The sequence below is a fragment of the Myxocyprinus asiaticus genome, chromosome 21, assembly GCF_019703515.2.
Source record: "Myxocyprinus asiaticus isolate MX2 ecotype Aquarium Trade chromosome 21, UBuf_Myxa_2, whole genome shotgun sequence".
Taxonomy (NCBI): Eukaryota; Metazoa; Chordata; class Actinopteri; order Cypriniformes; family Catostomidae; genus Myxocyprinus; species Myxocyprinus asiaticus.
In genome coordinates, this window is record NC_059364.1 from 46,497,719 (window position 1) to 46,511,750 (window position 14,032).

At 38.7% G+C, this 14,032-nt stretch overlaps 1 protein-coding gene across 7 annotated transcripts in view; it reads left to right on the forward strand.

The window, feature by feature from the left end:
• The window catches only part of LOC127411718 (brefeldin A-inhibited guanine nucleotide-exchange protein 3-like), a 154,935-nt gene that overhangs the window by 121,669 nt on the left and 19,234 nt on the right, over positions 1-14,032 (forward strand). For all 7 annotated transcript variants that reach the window (XR_007892330.1, XM_051647414.1, XM_051647415.1 and 4 more), the window contains one exon: positions 1,625-1,955. Coding sequence is in view for 6 of the 7 variants with exons in the window: in XM_051647414.1 (XP_051503374.1) it covers positions 1,625-1,955 (331 nt within the window). In the remaining variant the exon portion in view is untranslated. The remainder of the gene's footprint in view (positions 1-1,624; positions 1,956-14,032) is intronic.

The following is a 14,032-nucleotide window of genomic DNA, read 5'->3' on the forward strand; positions in this document are numbered from 1 at the left end:
GCTTGACACTAAAAGAAAAATAGGGTAAGGCCACTACAGATAGAACTGGCATGCCTTACTGGTCATCCATTTCAGTGTGATATGTTGTGCTTCTTAAGTATTCATTTTGTACATTATATAATACAATGCATGAAACTGTGTTTGTTTGCTTGTTTTTTTTTTAATTGGCTGGTTGTTTTTTTACACTGAGATTGAAAATGTGCTGTACATACTGTATAACAGCAACAGAGAGCTTATCAGTTAACACAGGGTTTCCTAAATGGAGGTAAGTGAGATTTTTATAGAAATGCCAATGGTGGTTTAATTCAAATTAAAATTTGGGGTTGCAATTGATTTAAATATTTAATCACGATCAACGTTTGCAAGGTAAACTCTGACAGCGGTGAATGAGAGTGAATGGGAGATCATAGCAAATAGTATTTTCACTTACCTATTTTCTCCAAGAGCAAAAAAAAAAATCCACTTTCCAGAAGAGTTAAAAACTAGAGAGCGGTGGATTAAGACAGATGGGAGAAGATGCCAAATTTACTGTCACTCTCTCAGCAGCTGTAATAGAAACCCCCTCACAGCTGTGGTAATTCATTTTTTAAAACTAATTCCAGGGTAATATACCAAAGAATAATGTTATAAACTCAATATTTAAAACAAATATCATATAACAAAGTTTGCTAGATTTACACTGCTAAATAAGGCGGAAACACATCATTACAGTCTGTGAAAAAGGTCAATGGCTCGTTAGGTGGCGCACATCCTTCAGCTTTCACAGAAAACGCAAACAGATGCACATATGAAATTAATTCATGTTTTAAATGTTTTCTACATAAATATTATTTTAGAAATATGTGTAAGCCAAGTAATGCACTTAAAAGTAATTAACTTAATTTAATTGTAATTGTAATCTGACAATAATTTAAAATGTAATGTGTTACACTACTTTTGTTCTAAAAGTTATTAGATTACAGTAATTAATTACTTTATAATCAGTTACACCCAACATTGGTTTAATCAAATTTTTATAGTGAACACATTCAACATTTAAAAACAAAGTAATATGTGTGCCTGTTGTGTTTGGCTCTTTGTGTAGGTCACTAGTTCTGTATTATATATTAAAGATATTATATTTCTCAAACTTCATCAAAGTGCACAGGAAATGAAAACACTGAACTCAATGCAAATCTGCAATAAAGTCAAATAAAATTCCCCACATTTCATTGACATAATTTTACATATTTATTGTTTAATGTTATTAATTAATTGCACACGTTAACACATTAACAGCCCTAATTAACTGTGTAATAATAATAAAATACATAAACAAAATGTAGACAAATTACAGCAAATATTATAATTAACTTGCAAAGATGTTTTATAATGTATTATTTTTCTGTTGCTGCAAATAATTCGGGTGGCAGGGGTTCAGTAAACAAAAAAGTTTCGTAACACCTGTGTAACAATGTTACACAGTTTAGCGTAACAAATAATTCTGTTGGTCACAAAAGTACCCATCTGCCTGTTATACAAATATTCCTATGCCTCATGTCACAAAAAAAAAAAAAAAAAAAAAAATCTGTTAAAATTATTTGGAATGACAATGAGTGCTGTTATGTTGTCATGTTCTCTGCAGGATTCCCTTCAGAACTCTAGTTGTAAGTTTACTGTCCCATCAAGTGCTGCTGCAGAACCTGTATGATGTCCTCCTGGAGGAGTTTGTGAAGAGCTCTGAGGTCCAGGGCAGAGTCACACCAGTGTCTGAGCCCAAGCCTGCGGGATTTCTGCGTTACATTTCAATGCAGAATCTGGCCATAATTTTTGACCTTCTTCTGGACTCGTACCGCACCGCACGAGAGTTTGACACCCGTCCAGGGCTCAAGTATCTGCTCATGAAAGTGTCTGGAGTGTGTGGAGCAGCTAACTTATACCGCCAGTCTGCCATGAGCTTTAACATCTACTTTCAGGTACTTTTATAGTCTTTATCATTTCTTTAAAGGCCGAATTAATTGTCTTAAGGCCAGTGGCGTGTCCATACTTTTGTAACTGGGGTGGCCCATGTGGGGCACCGACTCATTCAAGAGTGGCATGAAGCATAATTCAACTTCCCTAATAATAATAATAATAATAATAGTAATAATGTTATTTACATTTTCAGGATTTCATTTCTGTATTTGAATATCATTTCAAATAATAATTAATTGTTCATTTGGGATGGGCATTTTAGTCATTTTGTCTAATCAAGTACTCTAATTGATTACAGTGTCTCGCATAATCATTAGTACAGGCTGCTATTATGTAGTCGTTTATAAAAAGAACATAAATGGCATAATCAAAATATAATGCATCATATTTTGTCATTGTTCACAATCTCTGGCCAACTCGATAAAACAATGCTCGAAAAGCACATCTCTCTGCTCTTCCTTTAGGTTATTATAATTATCTTAAGATGCGTGCACCAAGGAGGCCTGGATAGCTCAGCAAGTAAAGACGCTGACTACCACACCTGGAGTCGCAAGTTCCAATCCAGGGTGTGCTGAGTGACTCCAGTCAGGCTTCCTAAGCAACCAATTGGCCCGGTTGCAAGGGAGGGTAGAGTCACGTTGGGTTAACCTCCTTGTGGTCGCTATAATGTGGTTCTCGCTTTCGGTGGGGCGCGTGGATGCCGCGGAGAATGGCGTGAGCCTCCACACGTCTCAACGGTAACGCGCTCAACAAGCCACGTGATAAGATGCGCGGATGGACGGTCTCAAATGCAGAGGCAACTGAGATTCGTCCTCCGCCATCCGGATTGAGGCGAGTCACCACGAGGACTTAGAGCGCATTGGGAATTGGGCAGTCCAAATAAAAAAAAATAAATAAAAAAAGATGCACGCATCACTGATTTTGTTGCGGCTGCATTTTCAAACCGCGGGTGACTATACTGGGGATGCCATAACCGTCGCGTTTTTAATACGCCATGTTAAGTTAAAAATAGTTTTGAAAACCTTGCATTCTGTTCTATACAGCTGCACTCCGTCTAGCTGTTTTAAAGGAAGAACCCAACAAGGATCTATCTGGTTTTATTGAAATCTGACTTGGATGACCAAACATAGTTAAGAATTTGAAGTGGCATCTGGAGTGGCTAGGGCCACCTATCTGGACACGCTCCTACCTAAGGCTATGAAAACCAAAAATCAGTTTTACAAATATCCATGATGAATAATTAATAGGGGTGCGAAAATGCATTATAGCAATGCATCAGTATAATTATGAAAATGCAACACATTGATTACAGAATGATTATCGTTGATTGTCATTGCCTTAATAACATCCAGTGTTCATTTATTACCCAAAATACAGTTCTTAACACATTTTTAGTCACAAATATTGGTGTAAATCATTATTTAAAAAAAAAAATAATAATTATCACATAATTTAGTAAAGAATCGTAATCAAATCGTTTCCACTAACAATCTATTTCAAGCAAGTATTTACACTAATGGTCATACACTGAGTTTTTCAATGACCTATAATCTGGGTTTTCATAAAGTACATGTATAAATGTAAACTTTATTCATGTAGCAGCTGTGTGAGATAGTAAGACTCAACACAGAGGCAAATATTTTTCAAGAAACTCTGCAGGGACAGGAATAGGGGCCACAGTCATATGTGGTACCATTTAAAGCTTAGAATCTGAATCTTTTACGGAACTCCATCACTTTTGCCCAGGATTCCAGCAAGTACTTAAAAGTCTTAATGTCTTCAATTCAGTTTTCTCAAATTTAAGGTCATAAATAGTCTTAAATATCTTAAATGGTGTAACAAAAGTCTTAATTATCATTTAAAGAGGTCTTAAATTTGAGGCAAAAAGACAGTAATCGCAAAATGCCGATTGTGATTATTATTAAACTTCAAACTGATCACTGATGACTTCTACTGTTTGTGAATGTTTGCTTTAAGGTGTTTATATTCTAATACATTGTAGATGATTTGTAAGAGTGCATATTATATTTCCCTTAACTGTTTGAATGAGCAGCTGGAATCAGTGAAGCACAGACATTTCAAAATAAGAGTCCCTGTGATTGTTTATAGGTGTAACTCAAGATGGCGCCGAGTATGGCTGCTGCGTTGCGAGCTCCGATACAACATAGTAGTGTTTTGTTTGTTTTGTTCACAATTCTTATGTTTTTTTTGTCTAGAATGTTGTCTGCCTTATTGTCTACGACAGACAAACACTTTTGGACATTGGTTCAGCAATTTCACACTGTAAACCGGACTTCAAATTTCTCAATGCCGACCCGCTGTTTACAAACACGCAAGCGGAGCCCTTTGTCTGGGCAGCACGGCCGCGGAACCGCAAAAGGAAAAGGGGAAACAGAGCCGGCGTTCTCGTCAGAGTAAGACGCCGCGCAAATCGACCCCCGCTACCCACTATTCTACTGGGAAATGTTCAGTCTCTGGATAACAAGCTCTGCGAGCTGAAAGCGTGGATCTCTTTCCAACGAGATACAAGGGACTGCTGCATTATCTGCCTTACGGAAACTTGGATGTCTGCGGAGATTCCAGACTCAGCCATTGAACCCACGGGGTTCTCCGTGCACCAAGCGGACAGAGCGAAAGACCTCTCATTTAAAAGCAGAGGAGGTGGTGTATGTTTTATGATCAACAAATCCTGGTGTGATCAGAGGAATGTACATTCTATCAAGTCTTTCTGCTCTCCTGATCTGGAATTTCTTACGCTTCTGTGTCGACCATTCTGGCTACCGAGGGAATTCACAGCGGTCATTATCACAGCTGTGTACATTCCCCCACAAGCCGACACAGACCAGGCACTCGAGGAACTGTATGGGAGTATAAGTGAGCAGGAAACTGCGCACCCTGAGGCCGCGTTCATTGTGACCGGGGACTTTAATAAAGCCAGTTTAAAATCAGTCGCACCAAAATACCACCAGCACATTAGTTTCAACACACGAGGGGACCGGGTTTTGGACCATTGCTACTCTCCCTTCCGGGATGGCTACAAATCCCTCCCCCACCCACCATTTGGCAAATCGGACCACTCTTCCATTCTGCTTCTGCCCGCTTACAGGCAGAAACTGAAACAGGAAGCACCCACCCTCAGAACGATCCAGTGCTGGTCGGACCAATCAGATTCTACGCTACAAGACTGTTTTGATCACACGGACTGGGAGATGTTCCGGTCCGCCTCTGATGACGACATCGAGCTTTACGCTGATAGCGTAATGTGTTTCATCAGAACGTGCGTAGAGGACGTGGTTCCGACCAGAACAATACGGATCTATCCGAATCAGAAACCTTGGATTAATAGCGACGTTCGCACGGCACTTAATGTGCGGACCTCCGCTTTTAATTCCGGGAATGCGGAGGAGCATAAACAAGCCAGTTATGCCCTCCGAAAAACTCAGAACCGCAAAACGCCAGTACAGGAACAAGATTGAAGGACAGTTTAACACCACCAACTCTAGAAGCATGTGGCAGGGAATTAACATCATCACAGACTTTAAAGGGAATAAAAACTCTGCCATGAACACTGCTGCCTTTCTCCCAGATGAGCTAAATACTTTTTATGCTCGTTTCAAGGGAAATAACACCGCCCTCGCGGAGAGAGCTCACGCGGCTGAAGCTACAGAGGTTAGTTCACTCTCCGTCTTTGTAGCAGATGTAACCCGATCCTTCCGACGGGTGATTATCCGCAAAGCCGCTGGGTCCAGACGGCATTCCGGGCCGCATCATCAGAGCGTGCGCGAACCAGCTGGCTGGTGTTTTTACGGACATTTTCAACCTTTCCCTCTCTTTGTCTGTAGTCCCCACATGCTTTAAAACATCCACCATTGTGCCTGTTCCAAAACAATCAAAAATAACTTGCTTAAATGACTGGCGTCCTGTTGCTCTGACCCCCATCATCAGCAAATGCTTTGAGAGACTAATCAGAGATTACATCTGCTCTGTGCTGCCTCTCTCTCTTGACCCGCTGCAGTTTGCTTACTGCAACAACCGTTCCACTGATGATGCCATTGCATCTACAATACACACTGCTCTCTCCCACCTGGAAAAAAAGAACACTTATGTGAGAATGTTGTTTGTAGACTACAGCTCAGCATTCAACACCATAGTGCCCTCCAAGCTAGATGAGAAACTCCGGGCTCTGGGCTTAAACAGCTCGCTGTGCAGCTGGATCCTGGACTTCCTGTCAAGCAGACGCCAGGTGGTTAGAATATGCAGCAACATCTCCTCATCACTGACCCTCAACACTGGAGCCCCGCAGGGCTGTGTTCTCAGCCCACTACTGTATTCCTTGTACACACATGACTCCAGTGCCATCATTAAGTTTGCTGATGACACGACAGTGGTAGGTCTGATCACTGACAATGATGAAACAGCCTACAGAGAGGAGGTGCACACTCTGACACACTGGTGTCAGGAGCACAACCTCTCCCTCAATGTCAGTAAGACAAAGGAGCTTGTGGTGGACTTCAGAAGAAAAGACAGAGAACACAGTCCCATCACCATCAATGGAGCACCAGTGGAGAGAGTCAGCAGCTTCAAGTTTCTGGGTGTCCACATCACAGAGGAACTCACATGGTCCATCCACACTGAAGTAGTTGTGAAGAAGGCTCATCAGCGCCTCTTCTTCCTGAGACGGCTGAGGAAGTTTTGAATGAACCGCAACATCCTCACATGGTTCTACACCTGCACTGTAGAGAGCATCCTGACTGGCTGTATCTCCGCCTGGTACGGCAATAGCACCACCCACAACCGCAAAGCACTGCAAAGGGTGGTGCAAACTGCCAGACACATCATCGGAGGTGAGCTTCCCTCCCTCCAGGAAATATATACCAGGCGGTGTGTGAAAAAAGCTCGGAGGATCATCAGAGACTCCAGCCACCCGACCATGGGCTGTTCTCACTGCTACCATCAGGTAGGCGGTATCGCAGCATCAGGACCCGCATCAGCCGACTCCATGATAGCTTCTTCCCCCAAGCAATCAGACTTCTGAACTCTTGATCTCCCACGATCAAATACACCAGCACTGCACTTTATTACCCTTACTCTTATATCTCACACCGGACTGTCATAAATTATATTATTATTATTATATTATGTTCTCACTTAACAACTGACTATCAACCGACAGCCTGAATGTCAATACAGTACAATACTGTACATTCTATATTTACTACTATATTTACATTTTTTTATATATTTTAATTTTAATTTTTTATTTTTATTGAATAATGTGTATCTGTATAGTGCGTATTGTATACTGTACAGTGTATGTTATTATTTGTATATTGTTGAGTGTAATTATGTGTATATTAGACTTTAAACTGTGCTGTGTTAATTTGATGTTATTGTAAATTGGTATATGTCTCATCACTGTCACGACTGCTATGTTGATCGGAACTGCACCCAAGAATTTCACACACCATTGCACTTGTGTATATGGTTGTGTGACAATAAAGTGATTTGATTTGATTTGATTTGAAAAGTCCCACTGTGTCTGGAATTTAGTTCAATTTGAACTCATGTAGCCCTCTCTCTGACCCACCCTGTCACAGGAAGGAAAGACTAAGAAAATGTTTCTACAGTATAGGTTGTCAGTTTTAAAAAAACTATTGGCAGATAAAAACATTTGCATTTCTTTCTAAATATCATTATCGTGTCAGCACAATCCAATATCAGTTGACCTCTAATTCATATGTATTGATATGTTGGTACACCAGTGCCGATTTCTCAGGGCCAGGAAAGCGTTCTCTGCTGGCGTAACATGCCTAATAAATAAATATTTTCATCCTTTCATTCTCATTAACCTTTTTGCCTATGTATTTTCAATCGCTTTCCACTCCTAATTCATCTACAAACGAACAGCAAAAATCAAAAAGTTTAACCAATCAGAATTTATTTCTCGATGCTTACAAGCGAAGTGTGACAACTGTTTCACAAATCGCATGCCCAAAGCCATGCTCCTTAGCCGAAGCAGCGCGTGAGTCTGAGCTCCACCCCGTCAAGCCTTCAGAATTTCTACAGAATCCCTCAGCAGTGTAAGTGAATAGGCATCTAAAGTCAGATTGTCAGATTCATCAGCCAATCAGATTGATTTATTTGTTCTTGGTGGGTGTGGTCTTTAGGATATGTCTCTGTTGAGGCCTTCTAGCTGGCCTTGAGTGATGCAATCGCGCTTTAAGTAACGTAATTTGAAAGCAAAGAGCGCGAGATCTTGCTGACAAGTCGGCTGTCACTGCTGGTATTGCCGTTGAGAAAGAGATCCTTATGGATTTACAAACCTGAGATGTTCTGCGTGATCGTGCGATTGATTAATTAAACAGGAAAGGAGGACTGATTTTCACTTTAAGTAAACTGGTAAGTGCTTTTTGCATTGTTATAGCAACATCACTTTTCTAAGTGTAAATTAGGCTGCTTGAGCATTCAGTGTCAGATCAAGTTTTGAAAAGTAACCGTGTACCCCGATGAAACAAAATGTATTGCAAGCAACATTTAAATCGCAAATATTATTAGAGAGCTTTTTCTTTTTTCTTAATGGCATGAATTGCACTGAAGGCCTAGACTTAAAATACATGGGCCGCCACTGTGGTACATAAACCAATTTCAATGTAATATATATACAGTTGTGCTCAAAAGTTTACATACCCTTGGAGAATTGGTAATATATGTACCATTTTTAAAGAAAACATGAGTGAGCAGGCAAAACACATTTATTTTATTTCTTATGGGATTCATATTCAACTGTAGGTTATAACAGAATGGCACAATCATAAAACAAAACATGGCAACAAAGAAAAAAATGAAATGACACCTGTTCAAAAGTCTGCATACCCTTAGTTCTTAATACTGTGTATTGCCCCTTTTAGCATCAATGACAGCGTGCAGTCTTTTGTAATAGTTGTCTATGAGGTCCCAAATTCTTGCAGGTGGTATAGCTGCCCATTCGTCTTGGCAAAATGCCTCCAGGTCATGCAAAGTCTCTGGTCGTCTTGCATGAACCGCACGTTTGAAATCTCCCCAGAGTGGCTCGATGATATTAAGGTCAGGAGACTGTGATGGACTCTCCTTTTTCTGCTGTAGCCACTGGAGGGTCAGCTTGGCCTTGTGCTTAGGGTCATTGTCGTGCTGGAAAGTCCAAGAGCGTCCCATGCGCAGCTTTCATGCAGAAGAATGCAAATTGTCTGCCAGTATTTTCTGATAACATGCTGCATTCATCTTGCCATCAATTTTCACAAGATTCCCCATGCCTTTAGAGCTCACACACCCCCAAAACATCAGTGAGCCACCACCATGCTTCACAGTGGGGATGGTATTCTTTTCACTATAGGCCTTGGTGGCCCCTCTCCAAACATAGCACTTATGGTTGTGACCATAAAGCTCTATTTTGGTCTCGTCACTCCAAATTACAGTGTGCCAGAAGCTGTGAGGCGTGTCAAGGTGTTGTCGGGCATATTATAACCGGGCTTTTTTGTGGTATTGGCGCAGTAAAGGTTTCTTTCTGGCAACTCGACCATGCAGCTCATTTTTGTCATGTTGTGCTCCTTGAAACAACCACACCATCTTTTTCCAGAGCAGCCTGTATTTCTCCTGAGGTTACCTGTGGGTTTTTCTTTGTATCCCAAACAGTTCTTCTGGCAGTTGTGGCTGAAATCTTTCTTGGTCTACCTGACCTTGGCTTGGTATCAAGAGATCCCCGAATTTTCCACTTCTTAATAAGTGATTGAACAGTACTGACTGGCATTTTCAAGGCTTTGGATATCTTTTTATATCCTTTTCCATCTTTATAAATTTCCATTACCTTGTTACGCAGGTCTTTTGACAGTTCTTTTCTGCTCCCCATGGCTCAGTATCTAGCCTGCTCAGTGCATCCACGTGAGAGCTAACAAACTCATTGACTATTTATACACAGACACTAATTGCAATTTAAAAAGCCACAGGTGTGGGAAATTAACCTTTAATTGCCATTTAAACCTTTGTGTGTCACCTTGTGTGTCTGTAACAAGGCCAAACATTCAAGGGTATGTAAACTTTTGATCAGGGCCATTTGGGTGATTTTTGTTATCATTATGATTTAAAAAAGAGCCAAAGAACTATGTGATAATAAATGGCTTCATATGATCACTATCCTTAAATAAAAGACAATTTGTTTGCATGATCAGTCATATTTTCAAAGTCAATGCCAAAATTTCTAATTGTCTTCCAGAGTATGCAAACTTTTGAGCGCAACTGTATATATATACACCGGTCAGTCACAACATTAAAACCACCTGCCTAATATTGTGTAGGTCCCCATCATGCCACCAAAGCAGCACCAACGTTCCACAGAACTGCTGCTCACTGGATGTGTTTTGTTTTTGTCACCATTCTGAGTAAATTCTAGAGACTGTTGTGTGTGAAAATCCCAGGAGATCAGCAGTTACAGAAATACTCAAACCAGCCCATCTGGCACCAACAATCATGCCACGGTCAAAATCACTGAGATCACATTTTTCCCCCATTCTGATGGTTGATGTGAACATTAACTAAAGTTCCTGAACCGTATATGCGTGATTTTATGCACTGCACTGTTGCCACACGATTGGCTGATTAGATAATCGCATGGATGATTGTTGGTACCAGACAGGCTGGTTTGAGTATTTCTGTAACTGCTGATCTCCTGAGATTTTCACGCACAACAGTCTCTAGAATTTACTCCAAATGGTGACAAAAACAGAAATCATCCAGTGAGCGGCAGTTCTGTGGACGCACTGGTTCAAACTGACTAAGTCTACGGTAACTCAAATAACCGCTCTGTACAATTGTGGTGAGAACTATGTCATATCAGAATGCTATTCTGAGATGCGGGTTGGCGCTGTTTTGGCGACATGAGGGGGACCTACACAATATTAGGCAGGTGGTTTGAATTTTGTGGTTGATCTATATATATATATATATATATATATATATAGATATATAGAATATATATATCTACAGAACTGTGCAAAAGTCTTAGAAACATAAGATGCTTCACAAAAACATTTGAGATGGTTATTTATATCTGCTATTTTAGGAAAAATACATTTTAGACTCCCAAACATTTATTTTGCAAATAGAATAGAATAGAAGAACAGGGAGCCCTGCAACTGATGTCATGGCCCCCACAGAGCCCCCCACTGAACATCGAGTCAGTCTGAGATGACATAAAGAGAAAGAAGCAATTGAAACAGCCAAAACAGATAGAAGGACTGTGGCGAATTCTCTAAGAAGCTTGAAACATCCTAACTGCCAACAACCAAGAAAAACTGTGTCCAGGTGTACCTAGGAGAATTGGTGCTGTTTTAAAGGCAAAGGTGGTCACACCAAATATTGATTTAGCTTTTTCTTTTTTATGTTTACTGGACTTTGTATGATGTTAATTGATAAATGAAAACTATTTATGGCATTATTTTTGAAGACATCCTCACTATGCAACATTTTTCCCAAGTGCCTAAAACTTTTGCACAGTATTGTACATCCATGTCAATCAAACCAACTGCAACAGAGAAAGGGAGTGCAATCATTTTGATTAAACTGTGCCTACATGTACAACATTCTACTTCTTACCACATACATCCAATTTATATTGTAATATTTATCTTTACCATAAATCTTTGTTTTTTTTTTTGTTTTTTTTTTACACAATGCATAGCATACAATAAACAATAAATAAATACATTTTAATGAAATACAGGAATTAATACACGATTAATCGATTAATTAAAGAAATATTTTAAGGTTAATGGATTATCAAAATAATAATTAATCGCAGCCCTAATTTGAGTTTTAGGGCATTTTCACACCTAGTTCATTTTAGCATTCCAAACTGCCTCAGAGCAATATAACATGTAGATGTAAACAACCCAAATGATCTTGGACCCCCCTAAAAGGTCTCACAAATGAACTGAAAGTACAGTTCGTTTGCAGGTCCTTTTGTAGTCCGATTGATTGTTGCTATGTGAAGGCAAAGAGGTACCAGTCCGTTTTGCTTTTTGTTATGATATAAGTACTTAGAGGCTTGTCATACACAGCTGGATTACATAATCGCCTTATCGATATTATTTTATCCAACCTCGATTATTGTGAATTTTAAATTGCACTCACATTTTACTGTCCAAATAAGGGAATTTTAAACAAATATAGAAATACCATGATTACCATGACCACGTTGTTATCTGAGCACTCCAAATGAAACTGGCCGCAATCAGAGCAGCTTCTGAAGAGTGTGTGAAGATGAACTGCTTTGAAGCGCTGTGATGCGTGTGCCATTTGCTGAGGTTCACGCTGAACTCCCACGAAAATACAAGCTATTTTGATAGTAAAAGTAATGCTCTCCGTTTCACTTTAATTTAATGTTTGCTTAATGGAAAATGATTTGGATTCATTAATATAAGTAGTGTTAATGCCACGCAGGAGGAGACGCCCGCTTTATTTCTGTGGAGAAGCATATTTTCAAATAGTCATAGAATCTCGTTTCGTTTTCCTTCATGTGAAATAAGGGTTCATGGGTTTAATCGGAGACCCTTAACATAATATGAAAGTAAATAATTTAGGACAGACATCTATTACTTTTGCATAATATTATTAGAATAGTTTAGAATAGAATGTAATTGGCTGGGCTGTCTGGGTTATATTATGAACTGTGTAAATGTAAAGCTGACCAAAAAGAGGGACATGTCATTCTATCCCTGTGCAATATTTTAAGTTGTTAAAGCATTAAAGGATATCATATAGCCCTATTATGTGATTCCAAGTTATATACAATACTACTTAAGGTGAATGTGTATTCAGCACACTAGAAAACCCTTGAAAATAACCATTTTTACCAAGAGGTGTTAAAAAGGTCTTGAATTATAGAAAATCATAAAATACGTTGCTTAAATCATTTAATAAATGAAATGTATTTATTTTCTGAAAAACACGACGACAGACCACTAAACACTGCTGAAGCAGGCAGCGCATAGACGGCGCTATCACGTGACACCTGTTACTTTTAGCAGCGCTGTTCAGAATGGGCCAATCACAATCAATTGTTACTGGAGGATTTAAAAAAATATTTTATAGATACTGCTGTTGTGGATTTAACAAGTATGAATCCTTGCAAATATCAGTTTTAATTAAAAATTACTCTCCAGAGTGAAAAAATTAGATGAGATGTAAAATGTTCTGAGATTTAAATGCAGATCAATGGAGGATTCAGTTTTGTGAGCCATCTAGCGCCCCCTTGTATAAAGAAAGCTTTGTGTCTCACAAAAATAGGTTATTTCTGACAACATTTGGGTCAGTATCAAAATATGTTGACAAACATTTCCCTCAACTTTTTTAGTCACGAAAAAACTTTAAAACAGCAAAAAAAGAGAAATATATAAATATATATTATAACCTGACCTTTAATGATATGAAATGGCTTGACTTTTTTTAGAAAATATATTTGAAATTGTCAATTGCCTGAAAAAAAAATCCTTGTCCCCTTCATCTGTTACACAACTTCTGTGACATTTAAAGTTATTTGTGTATTTATTTTGTACTTATTTTTAATAAAAGTATTAGTGCAAGGCCAAACAAGTGTGCAAAAAAGCAAAAACAATTTTTTTTTATTATTATTAATAATTTAAATAATTGAAAAAGAATGTTTGTCCCTTGATTTCATGGCATTGGTGTTTTAAATGTGTTAAAACCTTTTTGTTTCATTTTTGTTTTTTGTTTTAAAAAAATTATACAAAAAGATGTGGAAAATGTTTAAGGCCAAAGTTCAGAGGCTGCTTAAATATGCATATAGTGATTTTTCCCAGCATGTTAAAAAGTTATTAATTCACATTTTAACTAATATTGTCACACAAATATTTGGTGTTGTAACCCATTTAACCCTCATTTAACTTGCTTTTTCGTGAAACAAAATTAAATAATAAAAGAGAGAACAATAGCCAAGTTGTCCTTTATGAATAAAAATTAATGTCAACATTTTACATAATGTTTACCCTCAGCGTTTATAGGCAAAAACTGAACTTGGAAGTTGGAAAGT